At 40.4% G+C, this 23132-nt stretch overlaps 2 protein-coding genes across 3 annotated transcripts in view; both read right to left on the reverse strand.

The window, feature by feature from the left end:
* usp36 (ubiquitin specific peptidase 36) overlaps positions 1 to 1539 on the reverse strand; it is a 35686-nt gene extending 34147 nt beyond the window's left edge. For both annotated transcript variants that reach the window (XM_010874313.4, XM_010874314.4), the window contains exon 1: positions 1435 to 1539. The gene's annotated coding sequence lies outside the window, so the exon portion shown is untranslated. The remainder of the gene's footprint in view (positions 1 to 1434) is intronic.
* Positions 1540 to 4553: 3014 nt separating this feature from the next.
* timp2b (TIMP metallopeptidase inhibitor 2b) lies at positions 4554 to 22108 on the reverse strand. The gene is made up of 5 exons (XM_010874312.3): positions 21723 to 22108; positions 8302 to 8402; positions 7888 to 7996; positions 7275 to 7399; positions 4554 to 7169 (listed from the first exon to the last, which is right to left on the reverse strand). Exons 1-5 carry the CDS (start codon positions 21847 to 21849, stop codon positions 6972 to 6974), a joined length of 660 nt encoding a protein of 219 aa, XP_010872614.1. The 5' UTR covers positions 21850 to 22108; the 3' UTR covers positions 4554 to 6971.
* Positions 22109 to 23132: the final 1024 nt, after the last annotated feature.

A 23132-nucleotide genomic window follows, 5' to 3' on the forward strand; every position in this document is an offset into this window, starting at 1 on the left:
TCTAACATAACTAAGCCGTGGAAGAACTGACTACTTAAACATTTGAAATCGCTGTCAAGTTAGTTAAACCCTACGAGGTTATATATTAAGTGGTTTAATTGCTCTGCGTAATCTGAATTGTGGATAAAAAAAAATTAAGGCGATGACCCTTCCTCCAAATTACACTACATGGTCAAACTCTGTGTTAACATCTAAATAGAACAAATTGTCAGAGCCTCAATGCGAAAAAGTAAATAATCGGCATTTTAAGCTAGGTTAGCCAAGTTTCAAATCTCTTCGCTGTATGTAGCCATTTGTGCAGTAACTTTGTCACAGCAACCAAAGCATGTAAAATCGATCTTCGCACTATGATACTGATCAACTAAATGGAGAAAAGTGACAACCTGACATTATTTGACAGACCCTCATTAGCTTTATGAAGGACAAGGAAATAAACATGGAAATAAATGATTAAGGAAATGCATTAATACAAAAATAAACAGAAAATAAATATCAATGAAATACGGAAATAAAATGTATTAATACATTTATCATAGCATTTTTAAAAATATTGTGTATGTATTAATATATTTGTTAAATTAACTTTTTTGATTTTGGCAGCTCTGGACAATTAAGTTCGCGCTCTCCCAAGCTGGAAAACCACATTAAGTTGACTAGCTATATCTGTTATAATGCGAAGCTTAACTACGAGTATACCTGGATTTACGCGTTGTGTGTGTTTTCTAAGTAGCAAGTTTGCTACAGTAAAATACTGCGAGGAAGCATTCCTACTTGCCAGCGATTTACCTTTTTCGAATAATTACATATTTCACAAGTGTGACATGATTTTGTTTGCATCTACTGTAGTAGTCTATATTGGGCCTCGGTCAGGTAGCAACTAGCTAGTGTTCTACGTTAGCGTTAAGTGTTATGAAGGCAACGTTTAACTATGGCAGTACTGTAGCTAACTATCCGCCCGCTGAATCGGGTTTTGTCAAAATGTCTCCACGCGGTCTACAGTGGGTCACGAGAGACTAGAAACCCGTAGCTTGCATGCTAACTGATGTTAGCTACTGTAGCTAACTCAGAGAGCTCCGTTAGCTGGAGAGCTAGACCAGAAACAAACATGTGTTATTTAAGTTGACAGATACGAGTCGATATGAAATTATGTTCCTTACATTTGTATGAGTCAACTAAAAACCCTCACTGCATGGTAACATAACCATGACATAGCCAAACCACCCATCAAGGTACGGTATAGCGAACTGTTTACTGATATAAGTCTAGTTAGCTAGCTAGCAACCTTGCTAACGTGGCGTCTCGATGCTGCAATGTGGCTATTTCCCAACCCTCGTTACATCCGTTAGATATCCTTAATTCACTACTAAACAGATTGACACACTGCTCGTTAAGCTAATCTTTCTCAATTACGTGAACGACTTTACTGACACTTACCTTTTGTTTAATCACCCGAAAACGACGACTGTTTTACGATAAAGACTCCGCTTAGCTACAGTTCCTTCATTTTGTTACATTCTTTCCCACATGCTGCATTATGAGAGGGTGTGGGCAAGAATGACTGACAGATTTGAGAAGCCAATCAACATGCAATAGACGATTCATTCATGCATGCACAGTTAGCAAATCAGTAGCAATATTCATTTGATTTGTCATTATAACAGAAAGAAACGTTGACTATTTAGAAATGTTATTAATATTATCATTAGGCCTATATGGCTGTGTACAACCATTTCAATTTCCCGTATTTTAGGGCATTCTTGGTATATAAAAAGACATTTAGGTTTATTTATGCCATAGAAACTCTTTCGCCTAAACGTTTTTCGGCCCGCATAATGAGAAAACTAGCATTACAACCCGGCTTCATTAATAAAAACTGTAAGCCATCAGAAATGATGCGACGATGTCCCATAGATTACGGTAATCTACCCAGCAGAGAGCAGGTTCTTGGACGCGGGTCATCTATAAAGAACGAAGTTTGCGCATGGGTTGTCAAGAAATGCCCTCCCCGGAGTTAGGGCTAAACGATCTAGTGGTCCTTCACAAGTAGTAATAGGCATTCCTTTTTGTTAAGAAGTCACTGGCCTTGTGACTCCTCTTCAACTAAACTGTCAACCTCTTCCGAACGAGTTATCACTAGTAATTGTTGGAATAGTTGTCCTCTGTAAGGGGATGAAAGGTAACGTGTATACATATTGGGTGAGGGCTAACTAGACATTCACGTTTTCTTCTAAGTATGGTGTCCCAGTGTCTCTACATTTGGTAATATAATATTTTGTCAGAAGTTGGATCCAACCACTGTGATCACGTCTCAAAGACTGAATAAGTAATTGAGGATATCATTTAATGTTTTGAACGCAAGAATAAACAGTCATGGGAACACATTTTGGTATGGGATAAACTCAGTCTGTGTAATCAACAGGTCACATTCAACACTCACACAGGCACGAATGTCACAGTCATTACTGAGACACTGTGGCCAGTCTGGGCACTTGGAATGTCACAAGGACTGCACAGTTAAAACTCCACACTGTGTCATCACATCTGGAACAGGAGATTAAAGAAAAATACCCCAAACCTTTCCAAGGTATAGGGGAACTACACAGTGAGCCAATCTGATGCTCAGCCATTCGAGTTGTCTACACCCATACTAGTGTCTTTCCCCCTCCTAGGAAACAAATAGGAACTCGGCCACATGGTGGAGGAAGAGTAGAGGAAGCAACAGAATGGAGTGCTGGAATAATATTACTCAAGCCCAAGGACACTGTGCAAATATGTGCCATTGAGTTCCTAAATCATATTGCTTCCAGAGGCTCCAGTTTGGAATTTCATCAGTCCCGGAGAAAAATATCACAACTTGCAGGAAGGCCTTGAATGAGTTTGGGGCAACCCAGGACAGACATGACAAAAGTTTGTTTGCTGTTCTTGGGTGCCTCCAGTGCCAGCGCTAGTTTTTTGGGGGCCCCAAATCCATTTTCCCTATCAGTCGGGGGCCACCTAGCGGTCGGGGACCCTGAGCGACCACTTATGTCACTTATGCCGGGAGCCAGCCCTGGGTGCCTTGAACAGGCAGGCCTGACACTCAACAAGAAATGCAAGTTCTCCAAACAACAAGTGACATTTCTGGTTCAGTTCATCAGTGGAACTGGTGTTCGAGCAGATCTGGACAAGGTCGCACCAGTTGAACAAATGCCACTTGTGCCAAATACAGGAGTTAGGCCCAATACCGCAAAATATAACCACGAATACGATGACACTCCCAATACAAATACTCCACACTGTAACAGAGCAGCTGAACAGGCAGTACAGACTGCCAAACAACTCATTCACAAGACCTCTGACCCCTATCTGGCGATCTTACCGTACAGATGAACTCCCCTCTCCAATGGACTGAGCCCAGTAAATCTGTTGCAAGGCAGAAATCTTTGTAAGATCATTCCTACCCTGCCCTCCACTACCTACACCCACCCCAAACTGTACCCTACCAGGTCTGGGAGCCCACCCATTTACCTTAAAGATTTTATAGCTCCATTGTATACACCTGACATTTTGGTTAGGGATAGAATAAAGCTCCAGTTGTATGGAGAGTGACAAGTAGTATATCCTGTTTCCTAGTTTAAATGTTTGTTAAGGCATTCATGGAAATGGGTGGGTTCCTAGTAGTTCAGAGAATATTTCATGTTGGACATTTCATTTGAAAACGTGTTCACCTCTGCCTGGTGGTTCCGTAGGCCGTGTAATACACTTTCAGTTCTCACATTTATTTTTGCGCTGTACTCCAATAATGGTTTGGATAATTGCTAGTCAAAATAGTTTCCTAGGCAAAAACCATAGCATGTTTTGTAAAGATGAGACATTATGGCAGGTAGCAAACTAGTGCTTCGTTACTTCTATAATCTGAGATGTTTGAGATGTTTTTTTGTACACAATCCCAGGCGCCATGTTTGGCGAAAACATACCAATGCCATTGAACCTCCTAATATCATTAAAGCATGGAGGCAGTGGCATTATGGTTTGGGGCTGCTTTGCCTCTTTAGGGCCTGGCCAACTTGCCATCATTGAGTCAACCTGCATGAATTCCATATTGTACCAGAGAATTTTGGAGGATTATTGTGAGGTCATCTGTCAAAAAGCAGAAGCTGAACTGAACATGAATCTTGCAACAGGACAATGATCCAAAACACATAAACAAATCTACCCTAGTGGCTAAAAAAAAATACAGCCTACACATGTTAAAATAGTAGACACTATTCATGACTGTAGCCTTAAATTATGACATACAAAATAAAAGACCCTAGCAATTGATACATTTACCGTACATTTTACAGATTTTTTTAATGTAGAGAAACTTGTACATTTTCTGTCCACTGTTAATCCAGAGGAAGGCCCTCAAATAAAATATTAGATTGTGTGCAGCCCAAATATAATATCTGCCAGCAGAAGGAGCCATGGTGCCACCACCAAAATACAACATGACTGTGTCTTGAATATAGTGATAGATATTAAGAAAGGGACGTTATTCAGGGTGGTTAAAGAATGGAGGAATGTACACCAGATGCATATCTTAACTTTTATTTGTATCATCTGTCCATTGTCTGAAGGTACCATACAGTTTAAAACTTTGAATGATACGAGTCAAATGCATGCTAAAAAAGTTGCTTCTTTACACAACAGTCTCATGTGGATCCAGCACAGGACATTTATTCTCATTCTACTGTTCCAGATGAGACTCTAACTAATACAGAATGTATATCATGTACATTACAGGAACATTTATTTTTCTACTGTGGATATACACATGTAGTTCTATGATACTGTATCTTTGTCTCAAAGGCATCTCAATGATCACAATTATTATGAGTATAACATTTTGCACATTTCTGTCATAAGTAATAGTACAGTAAATATAGATACACCTCTTGTAGAGGACGGCTCCCGTTACAGAAAAGATTGCAGTTTTGAAACTGCAGTAAAAGTGCAGCAACTTCAGTCAACTGTACTATTTGGATGCAGTATTAGCAACATACTGATCAGAAAAGGTATACTGCACTCTGACTGCAATCACTTTTGGTAAGGATCATGATAACCAACAACACAATATTTAGCTATCTGTATTTAAGTTACAGTGCTCAAGGACAAAATATGTATTCCATCCTGAAGTAACATTTTCATATAAGTTAAATGAAATTGAATGTTGTGTAATCTGGCAAACCATCTCACCCAGATGGTGTTACCAGTGTATATTGTTCTACTTTCTTTGATTGATCGAGAACAAGCTACTCTGACCAACTCAGTTTGAACTCAGGTGTCCCACGCACCGCAAAACTATTATCTGGCTAAGATAAAAACTTAGGCATTAGCTCTGTGAGCTGATACAAGTTTTCATCGAAAATTATGGAATGCTGTCTGAGCTGTTTTATGATGTAACTTTATTAAAATTGTAAAGAAAGCAGAAAAGTGTGCCAAACATATGAACTTTACCATAATCCTAATTTAAGAATATTCACAAAAAATGTTTTCCACAAAGAAAACCTGGAATAAACCTGCAACAGGGAATATAGAATGTTTTAAATGAACTATGTTATACACAGAGGAAATACACCAAGAGACATAAACAAATCAACCAAAGCAAAATATTAAAACTATACCAGAATGAAAAAATACAAAAACGTACATAACAAAAAAAATGAGGATTCAATCCCCTTATTTTCAGACATTCGTCGTTTTTTTTATTTTTTGCAGCAACTGTGTTCAAAGTGCAGAACTAGATCTATCCACGTAATGAGTTAAAAGCTACTATGAATAAATGTTCAAAGAAACTTAAAAGTATCAAGGGCATACGGAAGTGTAGTCATATAAACATTGCACTGTGTAAAACTAAGCAGCCAGGTTTACAATCTCTGTAGCAGAGAAATCAACAAAGGTTTTTGTGCATAGTAAGACATCAAAAAAGCCAGTAAATATAATACCAATAATGAAGCATTTAGTGAATAAAACACAGTGACTTCGGCCAGTGTGGCACTTTTTTTTTAGACCACTCCTGTTTAGTACATTAGAATAATAGAATATTCATCCCACTTAAAAATAACCCCCCAGAAAATAATATTTATCAGAATCTGAATAATGTTTAATTTGGTTAAGAACAAAACAATGCTTTAAGCCCAGGTTTAAACCCAAACTATTCCAGGGCCAATTTTAGCAGGCAACCTTTGTAGAACATTGGAGATATAAATGCTGTGAACAGAGCTGAAATGATTCCTTTCAGTGAAGCATCTTTGTTCTCCTAAACCTTCTACAACATGGTACCATTCTGAGTATGCCACACCTTTAGGATGATTCGGGAGGGAATAATTTCCTGTTGAGGTTCTAAATAGATTTGACTAAAACCCCTGTCCTCCGTCCATAGTCCACTCTTCTACTTGCAAAACAAATAATCAGGCAAAGTACATTTACAGAGGAATCCCAAAAATGGTGTAGAGTGATAAAAATGTATCTGCTAGTTGTTGTAGAGCTTATATTAATTTACATTCTCCCCTGTCACTCAACCATTTGTTGTTTTTAGGGCAATGGCTAGAAAGAGGACAGAGTGTAAAGAACAGAGGACTCTCTTCTTTACAAATGAGTATCTACGCAGTTATACAACGCTTTTATAGCACCCTTTTGGGTATCAATAACAACTTCGGTTCCAGTTTAAAACCAAGCAACACAAAAGTCACCAAAAAATGGGAGGGGGTGGGGGGCAGAAAGTGCTTTTTTCATAAGATTGCTGTTTAACCTATCACCTAATCTCTCATTGTGATATCAAAACTTGACCAGTCAATATGGGTTTTGTAGTTTGTTTTATATTAACTACTTTATTTAATTAAATTATTTGGATTTGTAGCTTTACATCGTTGTTTTTTCATTTATTTCGTGAATTATTTATTGCAGGCATCTAAATTCTCTTTGAGCATTGAGTTGACAGCCTGTTGAGATTAAGGGTCTTCGATATCCAGGAAATCCTTCTTGGGTGGTGCCTCCCCCCTGTACCAGGCACAGGAAGCATCGCTCCTCTTGATACAGGCAAAGTGTTTGGCCTGGGGTCCACTATGGTTCTTCTCCATCACCCAGTCTGTCCACAGGCACTCTTCCGGGGCGCTGATTGCACATGGGATGGAAGTGCAGCGGATTATCTGGGGATGGCAATGGCGAAAGGGAAGATGCTCGAGAGTTAAACATGTAATGGGACGTGCGGTGCAGAGTAACAGCGATGAAATTCATGGAGGCAAAACGCTCACCTTGCACCCGCAGCCACTCTCGTAGCGCTGAGTCAAGCTCTTCTTCTGGGTAGGACTCATGGCCTCCCAGGACTCAGAGAAGTCACAAAGTGTGACGTGCATGGTGCCATCCATTTCCAGTTTGCCTGCAGGAGAGGATGTGGCAAGTATTCAGAACACTTCATGGAAAACACGGGTGTAGGTTTAGTTGCACTTAAATGTTGGTCTTGGATGTTATTTTACTCAGAGATTTGTTACTTGAAGAAACGTTATGCTAGAGCGTTAAAACATACTAGTAATGCCCAGAACAAATAATTATTTGTTTAATACTACTAATGAAATATGATTTATTAGTTCTAAACATGTGTAAGCCTTAGAAATCTGAATAACCATCTATACTAATTCATCATAATTTCATGCCGTGTTAACGCCTGTAAGCATTAATTCATACAATAATTAATTGAAACTTGGAGATGTAAAGATATTGTATTGTTTTCTAACCACTTTTCTTATACACGCTGCAGTCAGTGGTCAATAGTTTAGAGAAGGAGACGATGCTTACAACATTTCTAGTCACAGAGCATTTTAACCAGTGCTGTCAATTTTAAGTTGTGTAATATAGGGGAAAACACACCTGTAAAAAGATACTCCTTCTTGCCGTTGGTTTCCAGAGCCACACCACACATGGCTGAGGAAGGTGGAGTGAAGATGGCGTCGATATCTCGGTCAGGGCCTTTGAACATCTATCCAATCACAAGGAGAAACATAGAGGAGATAAAACTAGCATTTTGAGACCCTGTCATAGTCTTTCCTGATTCCCTCCATCTAGCCCATCACCTCACCCCTAACCGTTTGACATCTGCAGATCTGCAATGTACGAGCATTAAGGCAGATGCTCCACAACTACACTGCCGACACCCATCCAGATCCTTCCAAAATGGCTGCATTATGGCCATAGGAAGGGGAGTGAATTGGGACCAGCTGTAAGAGGGTTTATTGGGGTTTGAATGTTTCATTGCAGGAAGTGGCAGCCATCTGACGAACATACCTTGATCTGTTTGATGTCATACTTGATCCTTTTGATGGTGTTGCCGTAGATGTCATTACCAGCGTCAACCACTTTCTGTCCAACCACCTTTGCCCTGATCACTACCAGCGGGACACAAAGGAAGAAATGGTTTAACTCCACTGGAATGATAAATCATCAGTCCCATTACTTTGTTTCAGGTTTTCTGTCATACGAACCAAAGACAAGAGAAGATTAGTCCCATTGACAGAGCCACATTTCTTAGCTCTGAGTATAACATTCTGACTAGGTCGGCTCAAAAACAGATGACCGAGTCTAATATCCCTTCTGGTCCTAGTCGCCCTGCTCTGGTTTTTGTCTGCATCGGCTGCTTTGCCCTGCCTTTAATTTAAAACGCCTGGTTTAACTGCCGCCCTGCCTAGATCTGCAGAAAGCTCAGATGCCAAATAGGTGTTGGTAGGAAGACTTAAGTACATTAGTGTATCATCAGCTATAATCCTGACTAGGAATGTTCCGGGCCTGCTCTGAGGCTACATTGGAGGAAGCTAGTCAGCACTCTCAGAGAAAAACGGAACCATGATGCACACGTGTGCAACAACACAGCCGAACACACACACACACACACACACACACACTCTTTCAACCCTATGCTACTTTGACCCTAAACCAACAGAACATTATACAGCATTTTAATGTAAATAAACCCTTTATAATGCATATTTTGTTTTTTGTTAACTGTTTATGAGTAATAAAAGTAAAAAACAAAAACAATAAACAAAACATAAAAAGTAGTAAAATAGTAATACTACTAATATTTAGTAAAGATGAAAAAATTGTGAGCTAACTGTTAGCCTTATACAGGCTTTTCTAGGGACCCTTAAAAATTAAAGTTTACTGGTAATAACAACAACAATATTAATAATACAAGGCACTCAAAGAAATTAAAATGAAATGAAAGGTAATAATAATACATAGTAAGCACATAACAATGGAACTGAAATGAAAGGTAATAATAATACATAAGAGCATCTGCAAAATGACTTCAATGTAAACAAACTATAACAGGTATACATTTGGACTAGACAGAAGGAAAGTAACTGCTGTATTCTATAGGGATATGGTTGTACCTCAACACAATCTCTATTCTTATTTTTCAAATTATAATTTCGGCAACCCCTGCAAACATAGGCCAGTAGGGAAAATGCTGCTATGAATGAATGATGATGTTCACCATCAGCTGGGAACTTAACCGGATGTTTATTTCAGTCAGTCAGTTCTGTCATCCAGTTTCCCAAAGTGGTCACGGCAGGTGTCTTTCTGGGCAATATTACTGTCTAAAAAGTATGACGACGTGAAGCATATTGGCCTTAACTCAATAACAATGTAGGCTTAGAATAACAACTCCTTTTAAGGTTTTTTAAGAGCTAGTTGACCAGGGGAAAGGGATGACATCAGAATAGAGAGAAAGTGTGAAAGAGCAAAGAGCAAGCGAGAACAGAGGTACAACAGTTGACAAAGAGAGAGAGTATGGGGGTTTGGGAGAGTGATACATGGCTGTAGACTGTAGTTAAGTAGTGACGGGAATAGTAATCATGCTACCGTAGTGGAATTGTCCTCATCCCCATATGAGGAGGAGACAGGCCAGCAAAGCAGTACCATATGATAGCACCAAGATTCAGCGAGACTTCATATTGGCCTCTAATGAGAGAGAGGGGGACGGAGTCTGAGAGATAGAGAAGGAGAAAGGGAGGGAGAGACAGGGAGAGAGGGAGGGGGCAGTGATGGAGAGAGAGATGGAGAGGGGGAGAGTGAGAGAGAGAGAAGGAGAGGGGGAGAGTGAGAGAGAGAGAAGGAGAGGGGGAGAGTGAGAGAGAGAGAAAGAGAGGGGGAGAGTGAGAGAGAGAGAAAGAGAGGGGGAGAGTGAGAGAGAGAGAAGGACAGGGGGAGAGTGAGAGAGAGAGAAGGACAGGGGGAGAGTGAGAGAGAGAGACGGAGAGGGGGAGAGTGAGAGAGAGAGACGGAGAGGGGGAGAGTGAGAGAGAGAGACGGAGAGGGGGAGAGTGAGAGAGAGAGAAGGAGAGGGGGAGAGTGAGAGAGAGAGAGAAGGAGAGGGGGAGAGTGAGAGAGAGAGACGGAGAGGGGGAGAGTGAGAGAGAGAGACGGAGAGGGGGAGAGTGAGAGAGAGAGACGGAGAGGGGGAGAGTGAGAGAGAGAGACGGAGAGGGGGAGAGAGAGAGAGAGAGAAGGAGAGGGGGAGAGTGTGAGAGAGAGAGAAGGAGAGGGGGAGAGTGAGAGAGAGAGAAGGAGAGGGGGAGAGTGAGAGAAAGAGACAGAGAGGGGGAGAGTGAGAGAGAGAGAAGGAGAGGGGGAGAGTGAGAGAGAGAGAAGGAGAGGGGGAGAGTGAGAGAGAGAGACGGAGAGGGGGAGAGTGAGAGAGAGAGACGGAGAGGGGGAGAGTGAGAGAGAGAGAAGGAGAGGGGGAGAGTGAGAGAGAGAGACGGAGAGGGGGAGAGTGAGAGAGAGAGACGGAGAGGGGGAGAGTGAGAGAGAGAGACGGAGAGGGGGAGAGTAAGAGAGAGAGACGGAGAGGGGGAGAGTGAGAGAGAGAGACGGAGAGGGGGAGAGTGAGAGAGAGAGACGGATAGCAGTCAACAGGATGAGGTTCAGGATAAAATGCTTAACTCTGTCCAGGCTGGCTGTTTAGCTGTGTGCATCAGAGCAGCTCTAAGAGGACATGCAGCGCCTGCAGCCTGAGACTGTACAACCTACACATGGCCCCAGACAGAAGCACAGAGTACCTTCACCCCGAGGACACACACACACAAATGCACAAACGGCGAACATGCCCAGGAAAACCCAATAACACAAACAAACAACTTTCTCTTTGCCACTCTGCCAGTTGCTGTTGTTACAGTCCAAGAAACAACCAAGGAGAAGGTGTTCTACACACACACACACACACACACACACAGACAGAGAACCCCTCCAACTGCTTCAGTTACATGAGGATTGGTGGTAATCCCCTTTCCCTGAGTGTGCAGAAATAAATATGGCTGGCTGGGCAGGAATCAGACAGACCACATCTCCATCTCCGCTATTGTAAAGTAGGTCAGGTAAAATGTTCCAAAACAACTTTACCCACAAAGGATACTGACTCACTGGATTGAGGATGGAAACTGTTGGGTCCCAGGGATTGGTGGACAATACTGCCTGTCTGAAAATGTACTCTGGGAATGGTTGGGGAAATGAAAACTGGGCTCTTTGTACTGTATTAGCAATAGCTTTAAAATGGAAATTAATTTGGTATTTCATTTTTAAAAAGTCACTAATATGATTGGGATGTAAACATTTAATTCCAGATATTTAGTTTAAGGTAGAACCATTTGTTGGAAAGCCAAAACTTTTCTACCTGGAAAACCCTTTGGGAACATGTTTTTCTAAGAGACACATTTAGGTCAAGGATGAGACCTTTTGCCTTTATAACTGAATGCTTTGCAGTAAATCCATCCATCAGCATGATTCCACTATAGTGATGCTGGAGCAGTGGGGCTGCTATTGGAAGTCTTCCTGTAAAGATTGGTTTTATGTATCCCTCAGGGCCAGTTGAGGCTGTATGTGGTCGACAAACTACATCAGTGTAATTGGATATGTGATGTATGTGGTAGAATAATCTAGGGCTGTAAACACTGTGCTCTGTCTGGCCTCAAAGTTGAGCTGAATTGGTGTACCCCTTTCACACTCCCGAGCTAAGGTATTTATGGTTGGCAAAACAATTTGAAAAGGGTACTCCAAAAAGTTGAAATGTATGTAATCAATCCAATTTACTTATAAAGCCCTTTTTACAACAGCAGTTGTCACAAAGTGCTTTACAGAGACACCCGGCCTTAAACCCCAAAGAGCAAACAACAGTAGTGTTGAATTTCAGTGGCTAGGAAAAACTCCCTAAGTTTCATTTCATGTAATGAAATATATCGAAGAATACACTATAGCCAATTGATTATTTCTGTATTATAAACTGGTTTGTTTCAATTGTCTGGTTTCTGATTGGCTGAAAGCCATGATAAATATAAATAAAGGAATTTTATGAATGGGGGTGATACTTTCAGCTAAAAGCTTCCTAGACACATCACAGAGGGATTGGACACAGCACTTTGTTGTGGTATATTGGCAATGACTGCCTTATTACTACTAAAATATGAACTTTAACAAATCTCACTACTTTCCAAGTTAGGACACATAGTATTTCAGTGTGATAAGCAAATGACTGTGTAGACTACTTATGGTTAACGGAAAAAAACTGACTGAAAGTCGATGATTCCTGTGGTTGGTCAAAAAAGATATACGAGAGCTTGAGGGATTTCTTAGTACAGCCCAGCCAATATATCAGTTGAAAGATTTTATTGGCCGATATTAGCAGTATACCAATATATTTGTATCTGCGCTATATTCACCGATATGAAACCAATATATTTGTTAGCAATTCATTATTTGTTCTGAAGAGGGCGCTCTTTCCCTGGATTTAACTTTGTTCTCTACAAAAGGACGACACCCACAACCTTTTAAAACAGCGGGAGGGTAGAGAACAAACTACTTTTAAGGTGCGTTTTCCAGTGTAAAAAGGTCCCACAATATGAACACAAACTTTTACATGAATTTAAAGTGGCATGAAAAGGTGTTGACAGTTTAGCTACCTAGCTGTTTGGACAAAGAATGGATGCTACACAGCATTACACTGATGCTATGGCCAAACTCAGTGGTAACTACTGTACTGTAGGTGCCGTAACTACACTATTCCTGAAATTGCACTGAAAGGTCCCCTGCTTCCTTTAAGTAAAGATCCTGCAAAGTTTTTGTACAACTCAAGCTCTGGCAACGGACCCCCTTTGTATTAACGTTGTACTGAACAGTATGGGTCTTCAAAAAAGTAAACACTTGCGTTTCCTTATATCTAAGAATGCTAGCTGTCTAACTATTTTAGCTCCGTAGGACTAGGGAAGTGTGTTTCACAGCGTTCACTAAGGGGGCATGTTTAGATTTGAATAAAGTACTCTAGTTTCCTCACAGAGTTAAAGTTAGTTAGCTAGCTAGCTGTCTTGGGTAGTTTAGATTGGATGAAAGCAGCACTTGATCACCAGCAGACCAGTTAATTTTGTGATTTCTCTTTTAAATTATGACTATCAGACTTATTTGGCAACATTCCAACAGTTGATAAAAATGTAACTACATAATAATATATTGAAGATGTGTCATTTTGTTTTTGTCAAGTTGGCTAACACAAGACAGCTCAGAGTGAATACAGCATTAGATCAACGTTTAGTGGTTGCTACAGTTGCAGTAGTGACCAGTTGTTTGACAACAACTGGCTCTTTCTGTTGAAAATAGGTAAATAAATTGCATCTGTGTCAAGAAATGTTAGTTAGCTTAAAGATTTGCCTGCTTAAAAATAAAATCAAACAATTATCTTGATAAAGTTTGTGAACAAATGTTTGAAGAGGGTTGACTAAACAGGAAATGACTGATCATTAATCCACAACTTTTCCCTTATAAATGAATTATTGGTAACACTGTAAAAATTAGTTTACCAATTTTATTTTAAAAACATATTTCAAAAATAAAATAATGGTGAATCATTAAACATTCGCGACCCGGCCCAGGATGAAGCGGAAGAAGATGGATGGATGGAACTCATGAAGTAAAATTGTAAGACAGTCAAGTATTCTTCCCAGGATGAGGTCACTTAGGCCTCACCACTATGGAAACTGACCACGCAGAAGTAAATCTGGGAAAGTCCACTGAATAACTGATGACTAACATGGAGCATGTTTCTGCAATTGTAACCCCTGAACTCAAAAGAATGTACGCCCTCCCTCAAGATAATATCCTTATAGGAAATTATATTGACTGGAAACAGAAGCATAATCTGACCGGCTGGCAAAACATAGAAATGGCTTCAGAACTGAGTGGACGTTCTAATTTTCATCTTCCATAAACAACAGATTGACTACTTGGGAATGTTGTTTGGTCATCTGCAAACCTTTATAACAATACCCAGATGGGAAATACAAACATGCATGTTATTTAATTGTAGAAGAGGAGAAGGGTTTTCATTCAAAATCCAACAGTCCATTTCCCATCTGAACACATAGTGGTCAGTCAGTGGTCAACAGTTCCTGCTCTCTCAAAGAAAGACTGTTAAAAGACAGGCAATTGAAATCCAGATGTGGAAAGAAGGGTTAGAAAACCCAGGACGACGCTGAGGTGGAATAAATAGAGGTTAAGCAATATGCAATTGTAGGAATCCCCAGGAAAATAGTCAAGAAAGGTCCCCCAAACTATAGTACAGTTCAATCATATGATCACTTTGAAGAGCAAAAAGCTAAATGAAAACTAATTACCTGGTTCTTCCTCAAAAACATCATAACAGACTCCCCCATCTGAAGCTAGAAGACTCCTGAGCCACTAATTACTAGTTAGGCCTATCTGCTTAAGTACTATCTTCCCAATATCCTACTTGAACTGATGATTAACTGTTAGCTGATTCCTAGCCAACAATTGACAGATTAACTAGTTTGAGGGGCCAGTGCAATGCAATGTCGCATCCACTGCTCTGACACGTTAGGATTTTAAAACCCTGTTTCAAAAAAGTTGGGACATCCAGACAATGTCTTTTTTAGGGAAGGCCTAAAAAAAACCAGTACAAAGACAAAATATAAAATGTTGTAACTGAGGGTACAGAGGCAAAAGACTGGAAAAGTTGACGCTAAAAAACTAAACCTGGTGGAACATCACACAAATAATTACCGTAGGCACCATTAATGCTGAACAAAATATACAGATTTGAGATCAATCAATCAATTAAGGCCAGGTGTATTGTAAACGCACTTTGTGACAACTGCTGATGTAAAAAGGGCTTTATAAACAAATTTGATTGAGATTTGAGAGCAACATATGCTGCCATCCAGACAACCTCTTTTTCAGGGAAGGCCTCACTTATATCAGCAAGACAATGCCAAACCACATTCTGCACATATCACAGCAGCATGGCTCCGTAGTAACAGGGTCTATTTCGTCGTTTCAACATTTGATATGTTGTCTTTGTACTGTTTCCAATTAAGTGCAAGGGATAAATTACTTGCACATCATTACATTCGGTTTTGTTTTGTTGCATTTTACGCAGCGTCCCAACTTTTCTGGAAACAGGGTTGTATATTTTGACCTGGCCTTTGAACAACACAACCAGACACATTTGGTCTCCCACCCAGTGAGCAAAGAGGACCAACCCTGCTAGGCTCCAGAGGCAGACCAGCAGTGGGCAGCCAGCTGAGTACAATGGTTCCGCACACATCTTTCTCCAGATTAAATCCAGCAACTCCTGACCCCATGCTCATCTCATGATCAATGGAACCTCCGAATTTTATTTTACCTCTACTGGTTTTCTAGGTCCTACTTCATATAAATCTGGAAGCACTGGGCAGTTAGGCACTGACAAGATATTTTTAAACAATCACGTAATTGCAATAGCTTATACCACATTAGTATCCAGATAAAATAGGCAAATATATGAAAATAAAATACAAATCATAGCTACTGTGTATGTAAAGCCCTAATCAATTATGTATCAATTATGACTACGAAAAATGTTTTAGCCCCATTCACTCTGAGGACACTTGGCCTGAAAGCTGCCTATAAATAGAGGGTGGGGAAAGCAAATAAATGTAATCAATGAAACTAGAAAAACTGAAAAGTTAATTTCAACCACCCACCCAAATAAATTGTGGCCCTTTTCATCCTGCTGATTTCATATTATTCCAGTTTCACCAATACCCATAGTTTTCCGTGGCTCCTGGAATATACATGCTTTTATTGACTATAACTAGATCAATTGTCCATTTCTCTGTTTCAATGCAATGCTGAAGTCCTGACCCATCAATGTCATTCCAGCCCATGGCCGTCCCCTGAACATAATCCATCCAGTATTTTCATAGTGCACAGGACACTCAGTGCTTTAACAGAATGAAAAGGTGGCCATATTCAAGAAGTGGAACATTCTGGTGAACACTGGTCCACTTGAACCTATTGCATTAGCTGTCTGCTTAAGACGTTAAAAGATGGAAATGGAATCTGTCTTGGTAGTACAAACAACCTTAATACAATTCATGTGTGTGATAAGCAACCATCAAAGCCAAATGTTGCCTACTGGATAAGGCCGTCAGTCAAATTACCAAAATGTAAAATGTAAATTTAGGGTAGCTATTCTGTCCCCGCTGCAGGGACAGTCTTCAAAGAGGCATCCATATGTTAGTTAGCCTGCTTTCCCTGCCTCTGAACGGTTGACCCACAGCTATACACCTCTACCACTCGAAAGATTACAAAGCAACTCTATATATTAAATGCACAACTTCCATAAGATGACAGTCAAGCCAAGCAGCAGTGCAGGGCTCCAAAACGAGTGAGCATAGTGAGGTTGTCATTGACGTTGTTATGAATCAGCTGGTGTGCCTTTGAGAATGCCACCCAAACTGACAACTCCACGGTGGTCCCCTCACAGAGCACACAGAACCTTGGCGTGACACTTGACAAGAACCGATTATTGTTTGCAAACATCAAAGCAGTGACTCACTCTTGTAGTGAATCACTCATGCTTTACAACATCCGCAAAATACAACCCTATTTTACACAGCGGCTCAGGTTCTGATCCAGTCTCTTGTCATCTCTGGACTGTTGCAACGCACTGTTGACTGGGCTCCCCGCTTGGTTCTTGCCTAGGTAACTACAGCAAAGGGAACTGCACCTCCTTACCTGCAGGCTAAACCAAAACCTTACAACCATACCCGGGCACACCACTTCATGTCTTTTGGCCACCAAACCCTCACGGGTGGGCAGCTCCCGCTCAGCCAAAGCAAAACTCTTCTCGGTCTTGGCACCTCAATGGTGGAACAAACTTCCCCTTGAAGCCTGGACAGCATAATCCCTGCCAATCTTCCGAAAACAGCTGAAAACCCACCTCTTTGATGAGTATCTTAATTAACATCTGTATCCCCCCACCCTCACAACCTAAAAACGCACTTGACTTTGATTTCTCTGGCACTGACTTTGCCAACTAATGGCACCGAAGGAAAATGTACTTATTATGATGGGCAGATGTTGTTTTTCAAAGACACCTTAAGAAGAATGAACTTATTGTAAGTCGCTCTGGATGAGAGCATTTGCTAAATGACTAAAATGGAAATGTAATTGTCCATGGTAAGTGCTCTAGATAAAAGCATTAGCATTATGATTCAGGATGTATGTAATTGACATGAATTCAGGTCTGTTCATTCCTTCTCTTTAATTATTGTTTGATTTTCAAAATGGACCTGCAGGAATTTGTAGCACTTAGAAGTAAATCCAGAGACTATGGGTTTATCCAGCTGGACTGAATAGGCAGGATATGCCAGGGACTTTCACAACAGGTTGAAATGCTGGGTCATGCTCTTGGTCAGCTCTCCATTTTGTAATTTTCATTAGACGGCAATACCAGTGCAATGTGAGCACATTCATAATTGGTAACTAAGGCACTGTTGTGCAATGGAAATACAAATGTTTTCCAGTGTACAGGTATTAAAAAACAATAAAATAGCCCATTGTGACATACAGTAGGTTGGTTGAGATCACAACATAGCTAGTATCAATACCATGATACAATTTTTTTTCCTGAATTGACTCAGTGGAAATCCAAATCCATTTACTCCAATACTGACCCACAGACATATAAAACTAGAAAACCTTTTCTTGCTTACTTAGAATCAACGACTATTTGATTCATTCACTGTGCCATTCTTTGGATTTTTTCCCCCTAAACCTTTTCTGACCTACACCTAGGACTAATTATTCAGCACTCAGAAGATGGGGATGTTTCTTTGAGCACTGGTGCCATGGCAACCTATGGCAAAAAAATTTAATAAGAGAACTTCTGTACATAGCAAAGGCTGAGATGAGGCAAAAAGCCCCTTAACAAACCTGTATTTAATAGCAAGACAGGCCGGTCACTGTTAGAGATTCTCGTTAACATATTATTCAATGTGAACACAAACAACCCTAACAGGCAGTGACTTGTTCCAAGTAGTAATTGGAAAACCGTGGGAGGAAAATTTAAGTTATTCCCAAATATGACTGGTGGGATTCCCTAGCTTTTCAAAGCAAATGACTGACATGGATGCTACACTACTGTGTTGTTAGTAAGGCATGAAACTGAAGAAAACTTTCAAAAAACAGGAAAATAGGCCTTACCAAACATGACATATTAGAAACACAAATTGTATTTTACCATTGCACAACATTTTGCTACTATGTGTCTTGATGAATAACACCAAAGTCATAAGTAATAGTAGCAGTAGTTATAGCAGAAGTAATAATGGCCAACGCTTAAGACCTCCATCGTGTAGGTAGTTCTTGTTCGACTGATTTAAGATTGGTCTGGGTAGAACCCTTCCAAAGGAATATCTGATATTATTCATTTCTGACATGTCTGTACTGTAACTGAACCTGACTATCAAAAAGCTTACTGCATCGCTGAGGAAAAGCATTTTAAGTAAATATTTCACTGGATTGTTTAAACCTGTTGTATTCTGTGCATAAGAAACATGTAAGTATGGAAGTTACCATAACAGCACAACAGCAATAATGGCACAATTGTAAGGATAGATCACTGGAAAAGGGTTAACTATTGGCCTGGTCAAATATGCATGGCTCCAAAGTGAGTCATGCACAGCCCAGTTACATTCCACACTATGCAGTGTTCAGTTCACATGGATATGAAGAGAGAACACACTAGCTCCGCCCAATTTAACCCCTGGTATCAACAAATTATTTTATCACGGTTGTTACAATTGTTTAAGTATTTCACAAAAACTGAGCAAATCTTTTTTCTCTTCGATTAACTGCTTGTCCAAGTTCGAATATGCTCTAATTTCCATCAGGCAAGTCCCCATTTAAAATTATCCACTAAATGTTGTTGACTTTGGTCTGTTTACAGTAACAGATGAGCTATATCAACCTCACTGACTGGAGTCTGGCCCACCACTGTCATCCCAGTACAATATATCATTATAATACAGTGGGGAGAACAAGTATTTGATACACTGCCGATTTTGCAGGTTTTCCCACTTACAAAGCATGTAGAAGTCTGTAATTTCTATCATAGATACTCTTCAACTGTGAGTGACGGAATCTAATCACATTGTATGATTTTTAAGTAATTAATTTGCATCTTATTGCATGACAAAATTATTTGATACATCAGAAAAGCAGAAACCTTTGTTTGCAATTACAGAGATCATTCGTTTCCTGTAGTTCTTGACCAGGTTTGCACACACTGCAGCAGGGAAATTGGCCCACTCCTCCATACAGACCTTCTCAAGATCCTTCAGGTTTCGGGGCTATTGCTGGGCAATATGGACTTTCAGCTCCCTCCAAAGATTTTCTATTGGGTTCAGGTCTGGAGACAGACTAGGCCACTCCAGGACCTTGAGATGCTCCTTAGTTGCCCTGGCTGTGTGTTTCAGATTGTTGTCATGCTGGAAGACCCAGCCACGACCCATCTTCAATGCTCTTACTGAGGGAAGGAGGTTGTTGGCCAAGATCTTGCGATACATGGCCCCATCCATCCTCCCCTCAATACGGTGCAGTCGTCCTGTCCCCTTTGCAGAAAAGCATCCCCAAAGAAAGAGTTTTCCACCTCCATGCTTTACGGTTGGGATGGTGTTCTTGGGGTTGTACTCATCCTTCTTCTTCCTCCAAACAAGGCTAAAGTGGAGTTTAGACCAAAAAGCTCTATTTTTGTCTCATCAGACCACATGACCTTCTCCCATTCCTCCTCTGGATCATCCAGATGGTCATTGGCAAACTTCAGACGGGCCTAGACATGCGCTGGCTTGAGCGAGGGACCTTGCGTGCGCTGCAGGATTTTAATCCACAACAGCGTAGTGTGTTACTAATGGTTTTCTTTGAGACTGTGGTCCCAGCTCTCTTCAGGTCATTGACCAGGTCCTGCCGTGTAGTTCTGGGCTGATCCCTCACCTTCCTCATGATCATTGATGCCCCACTAGGTGAGATCTTGCATGGAGCTCCAGACCGAGGGAGATTGACCGTCATCTTGAACTTCCATTTTCTAATAATTGCGCCAACAGTTGTTGCCTTCTCACCAAGCTGCTTGCCTATTGCCCTGTAGCCCATCCCAGCATTGTGCAGGTCTACAATTTTATCCCTGATGTCCTTACACAGCTCTCTGGTCTTGGCCATTGTGGAGGGGTTGGAGTCTGTTTGATTGAGTGTGTGGACAGATGAGTGGAGAACAGGAGGGCTTCTTAAAGAAAAACTAACAAGTCTGTGAGAGCCGGAATTCTTACTAGTTGGTAGGTGATCAAATACTTATGTCATGCAATAAAATGCAAATTAATTATTTAAAAATTATACAATGTGATTTTCTGGATTTTTGTTTTTCAGACCTCTACATGCTTTGTAAGTAGGAAAACCTGCAAAATCGGCAGTGTATCAAATACTTGTTCTCCCCACTGTATATTTATGTATGTAACGCATTATGACAAACTCAACTACTTGCCATCCAAATGGAAGGATATAAATTATAGTCCATTGAAGAATAGGCTACATGTAATTTCTATATAAGTAAAATAGTATTATTGAGTGCTACACAGGATTTAGCATAGTAATATGACATGTATCTTGAAAGGTACTACTTACCTTCAGTTAATTTGTACTTCACAAAGTACATCACCCACACTGGCTCTCATTTTAATGCTTCCAAAGTTGGAGGATAAAAACAAAATATAGTAATGTAAACCGCCCACTTTTTGACAAAGCGCTCATAAGCTTCCACGCATTTCAAGTGAAAGCTTAACCTGGGCCAGGGCATCAGACTACAGAGCTTTTTATAGCAGAGTTGTCTCAATGAGGTGGTCTGTTTTCAATTGGCTTGTGTAGGATGAGAAATGTAGCATTGGAAATCAGAAACTTTACAATTTGTAACAAGCATGGTAACAAGCTCTGTAATACTGACTACAAACACCACCGGTTAATGTTGTTGACAGCACAGCGTAATGATGAATTAATAATATTATTATAATTGCAATTACTAAGTCCGTTTCATTACACAATGGAATGGTACTGTAATACGAAACCTTGTAGTGTTACCGAAAATACTAAGTTAATATTTTGGCATCATTCGGCTGTAGGCATGTAGGCCTAGATCAAAATAGAATACTTGGTGTATCTGTTTCCTTCTTGATTATGTATGAGGAGACTACAGCCCAACGGATTTCCTAAAATTATACAACATTACAAAGAAGCACACATTTCTATAAAAAAAAAATGCGCAATGATACATATGTCAACTTAACATGTGAAGGAAAGCAGAAAACTCAGAAACGTTGCCAAAATTTCCTTACCAACGTCTGCATTGCAAAAAGCCTGTTGAGGATGCGCCGGGGAGCAACTGCAAGCTTCTGCAATTTCTTCGACCCGCCAAAGCAACAAAACGACTACCAGAGTAACCAAACGTACGAGCCAAGTCATTTTGTAACAAAATATTTATACTGTCGACTCTATGAAAATGTATAAATCTATGAGGGAATTTTTTAACCAACGAAAGATAAGTATTTGAAACACAAATATGTATTTATTCCCAAGCTTTTCAGAACGTTATTACGTCGCGCTTCTCTAAATATATCGAAATTATCCCGATAATGAAAGTGCGAGATGTTAACTACACTAAAACGCAGGCCTATCCACTCCGCTTCGAGACTGTTCCAGACAGACACCTCCTTGGAATCTGTTATCCAGGAGGAATAGACGCCTTTTATTGCGGGCTAGCTCCGCCCCTCATTCTTAACCAAGCCAGTAGGCGGAAACCTTCGAAAAAATAACTTATGGCTGGTGAATACGTTATAGTCACAATTAAGTTACGTTTCAACAAAAGGCCAGGCTATGTACTCTACATAAAAACTGAGTCTTTAGAAGATAACTGTCTTACCTTTAAATATTAAAATGTAGGCTATGAAGTCATGGAGCACTATAATAAATATGGTACTTAATATACAAACAGACTTTGGGGTGGTTATATATCTGCACAAAGCGTCTAAAATCTCATAATGACTTTAGTGAATTTTTATGGCTCACTATGTCCTCATCTGAAGGTTAGAAATGTAAATTATTTGAAATGTAAATCTTGGTACTGACTATATACACTCGCCTAAATGATTATTAGGAACACCATGCTAATACTGTGTTTGACCCCCTTTCGCCTTCAGAACTGCCTTAATTCAACGTGGCATTGATTCAACAAGGTGCTGAAAGCGTTCTTTAGAAATGTTGGCCAATATTGATAGGATAGCATCTTGCAGTTGATGGAGATTTGTGGGATGCACATCCAGGGCACGAAGCTCCCGTTCCACCACATCCCAAAGATGCTCTATTGGGTTGAGATCTGGTGACTGTGGGGGCCATTTCAGTACAGTGAACTCATTGTCATGTTCAAGAAACCAATTTGAAATTAGCTTTTGTGACATGGTGCATTAACCTGCCGGAAGTAGCCATCAGAGGATGGGTACATGGTGGTCATAAAGGGATGGACATGGTCAGAAACAATGCTCAGGTAGGCCGTGGCATTTAAACGATGCCCAATTGGCACTAAGGGGCCTAAAGTGTGCCAAGAAAACATCCCCCACACCATTACACCACCACCAGCAGCCTGCACAGTGGTAACAAGGCATGATGGATCCATGTTCTCATTCTGTTTACGCCAAATTCTGACTCTACCATCTGAATGTCTCAACAGAAATTGAGACTCATCAGACCAG

This window comes from Esox lucius, chromosome 11, assembly GCF_011004845.1.
Source record: "Esox lucius isolate fEsoLuc1 chromosome 11, fEsoLuc1.pri, whole genome shotgun sequence".
Taxonomy (NCBI): Eukaryota; Metazoa; Chordata; class Actinopteri; order Esociformes; family Esocidae; genus Esox; species Esox lucius.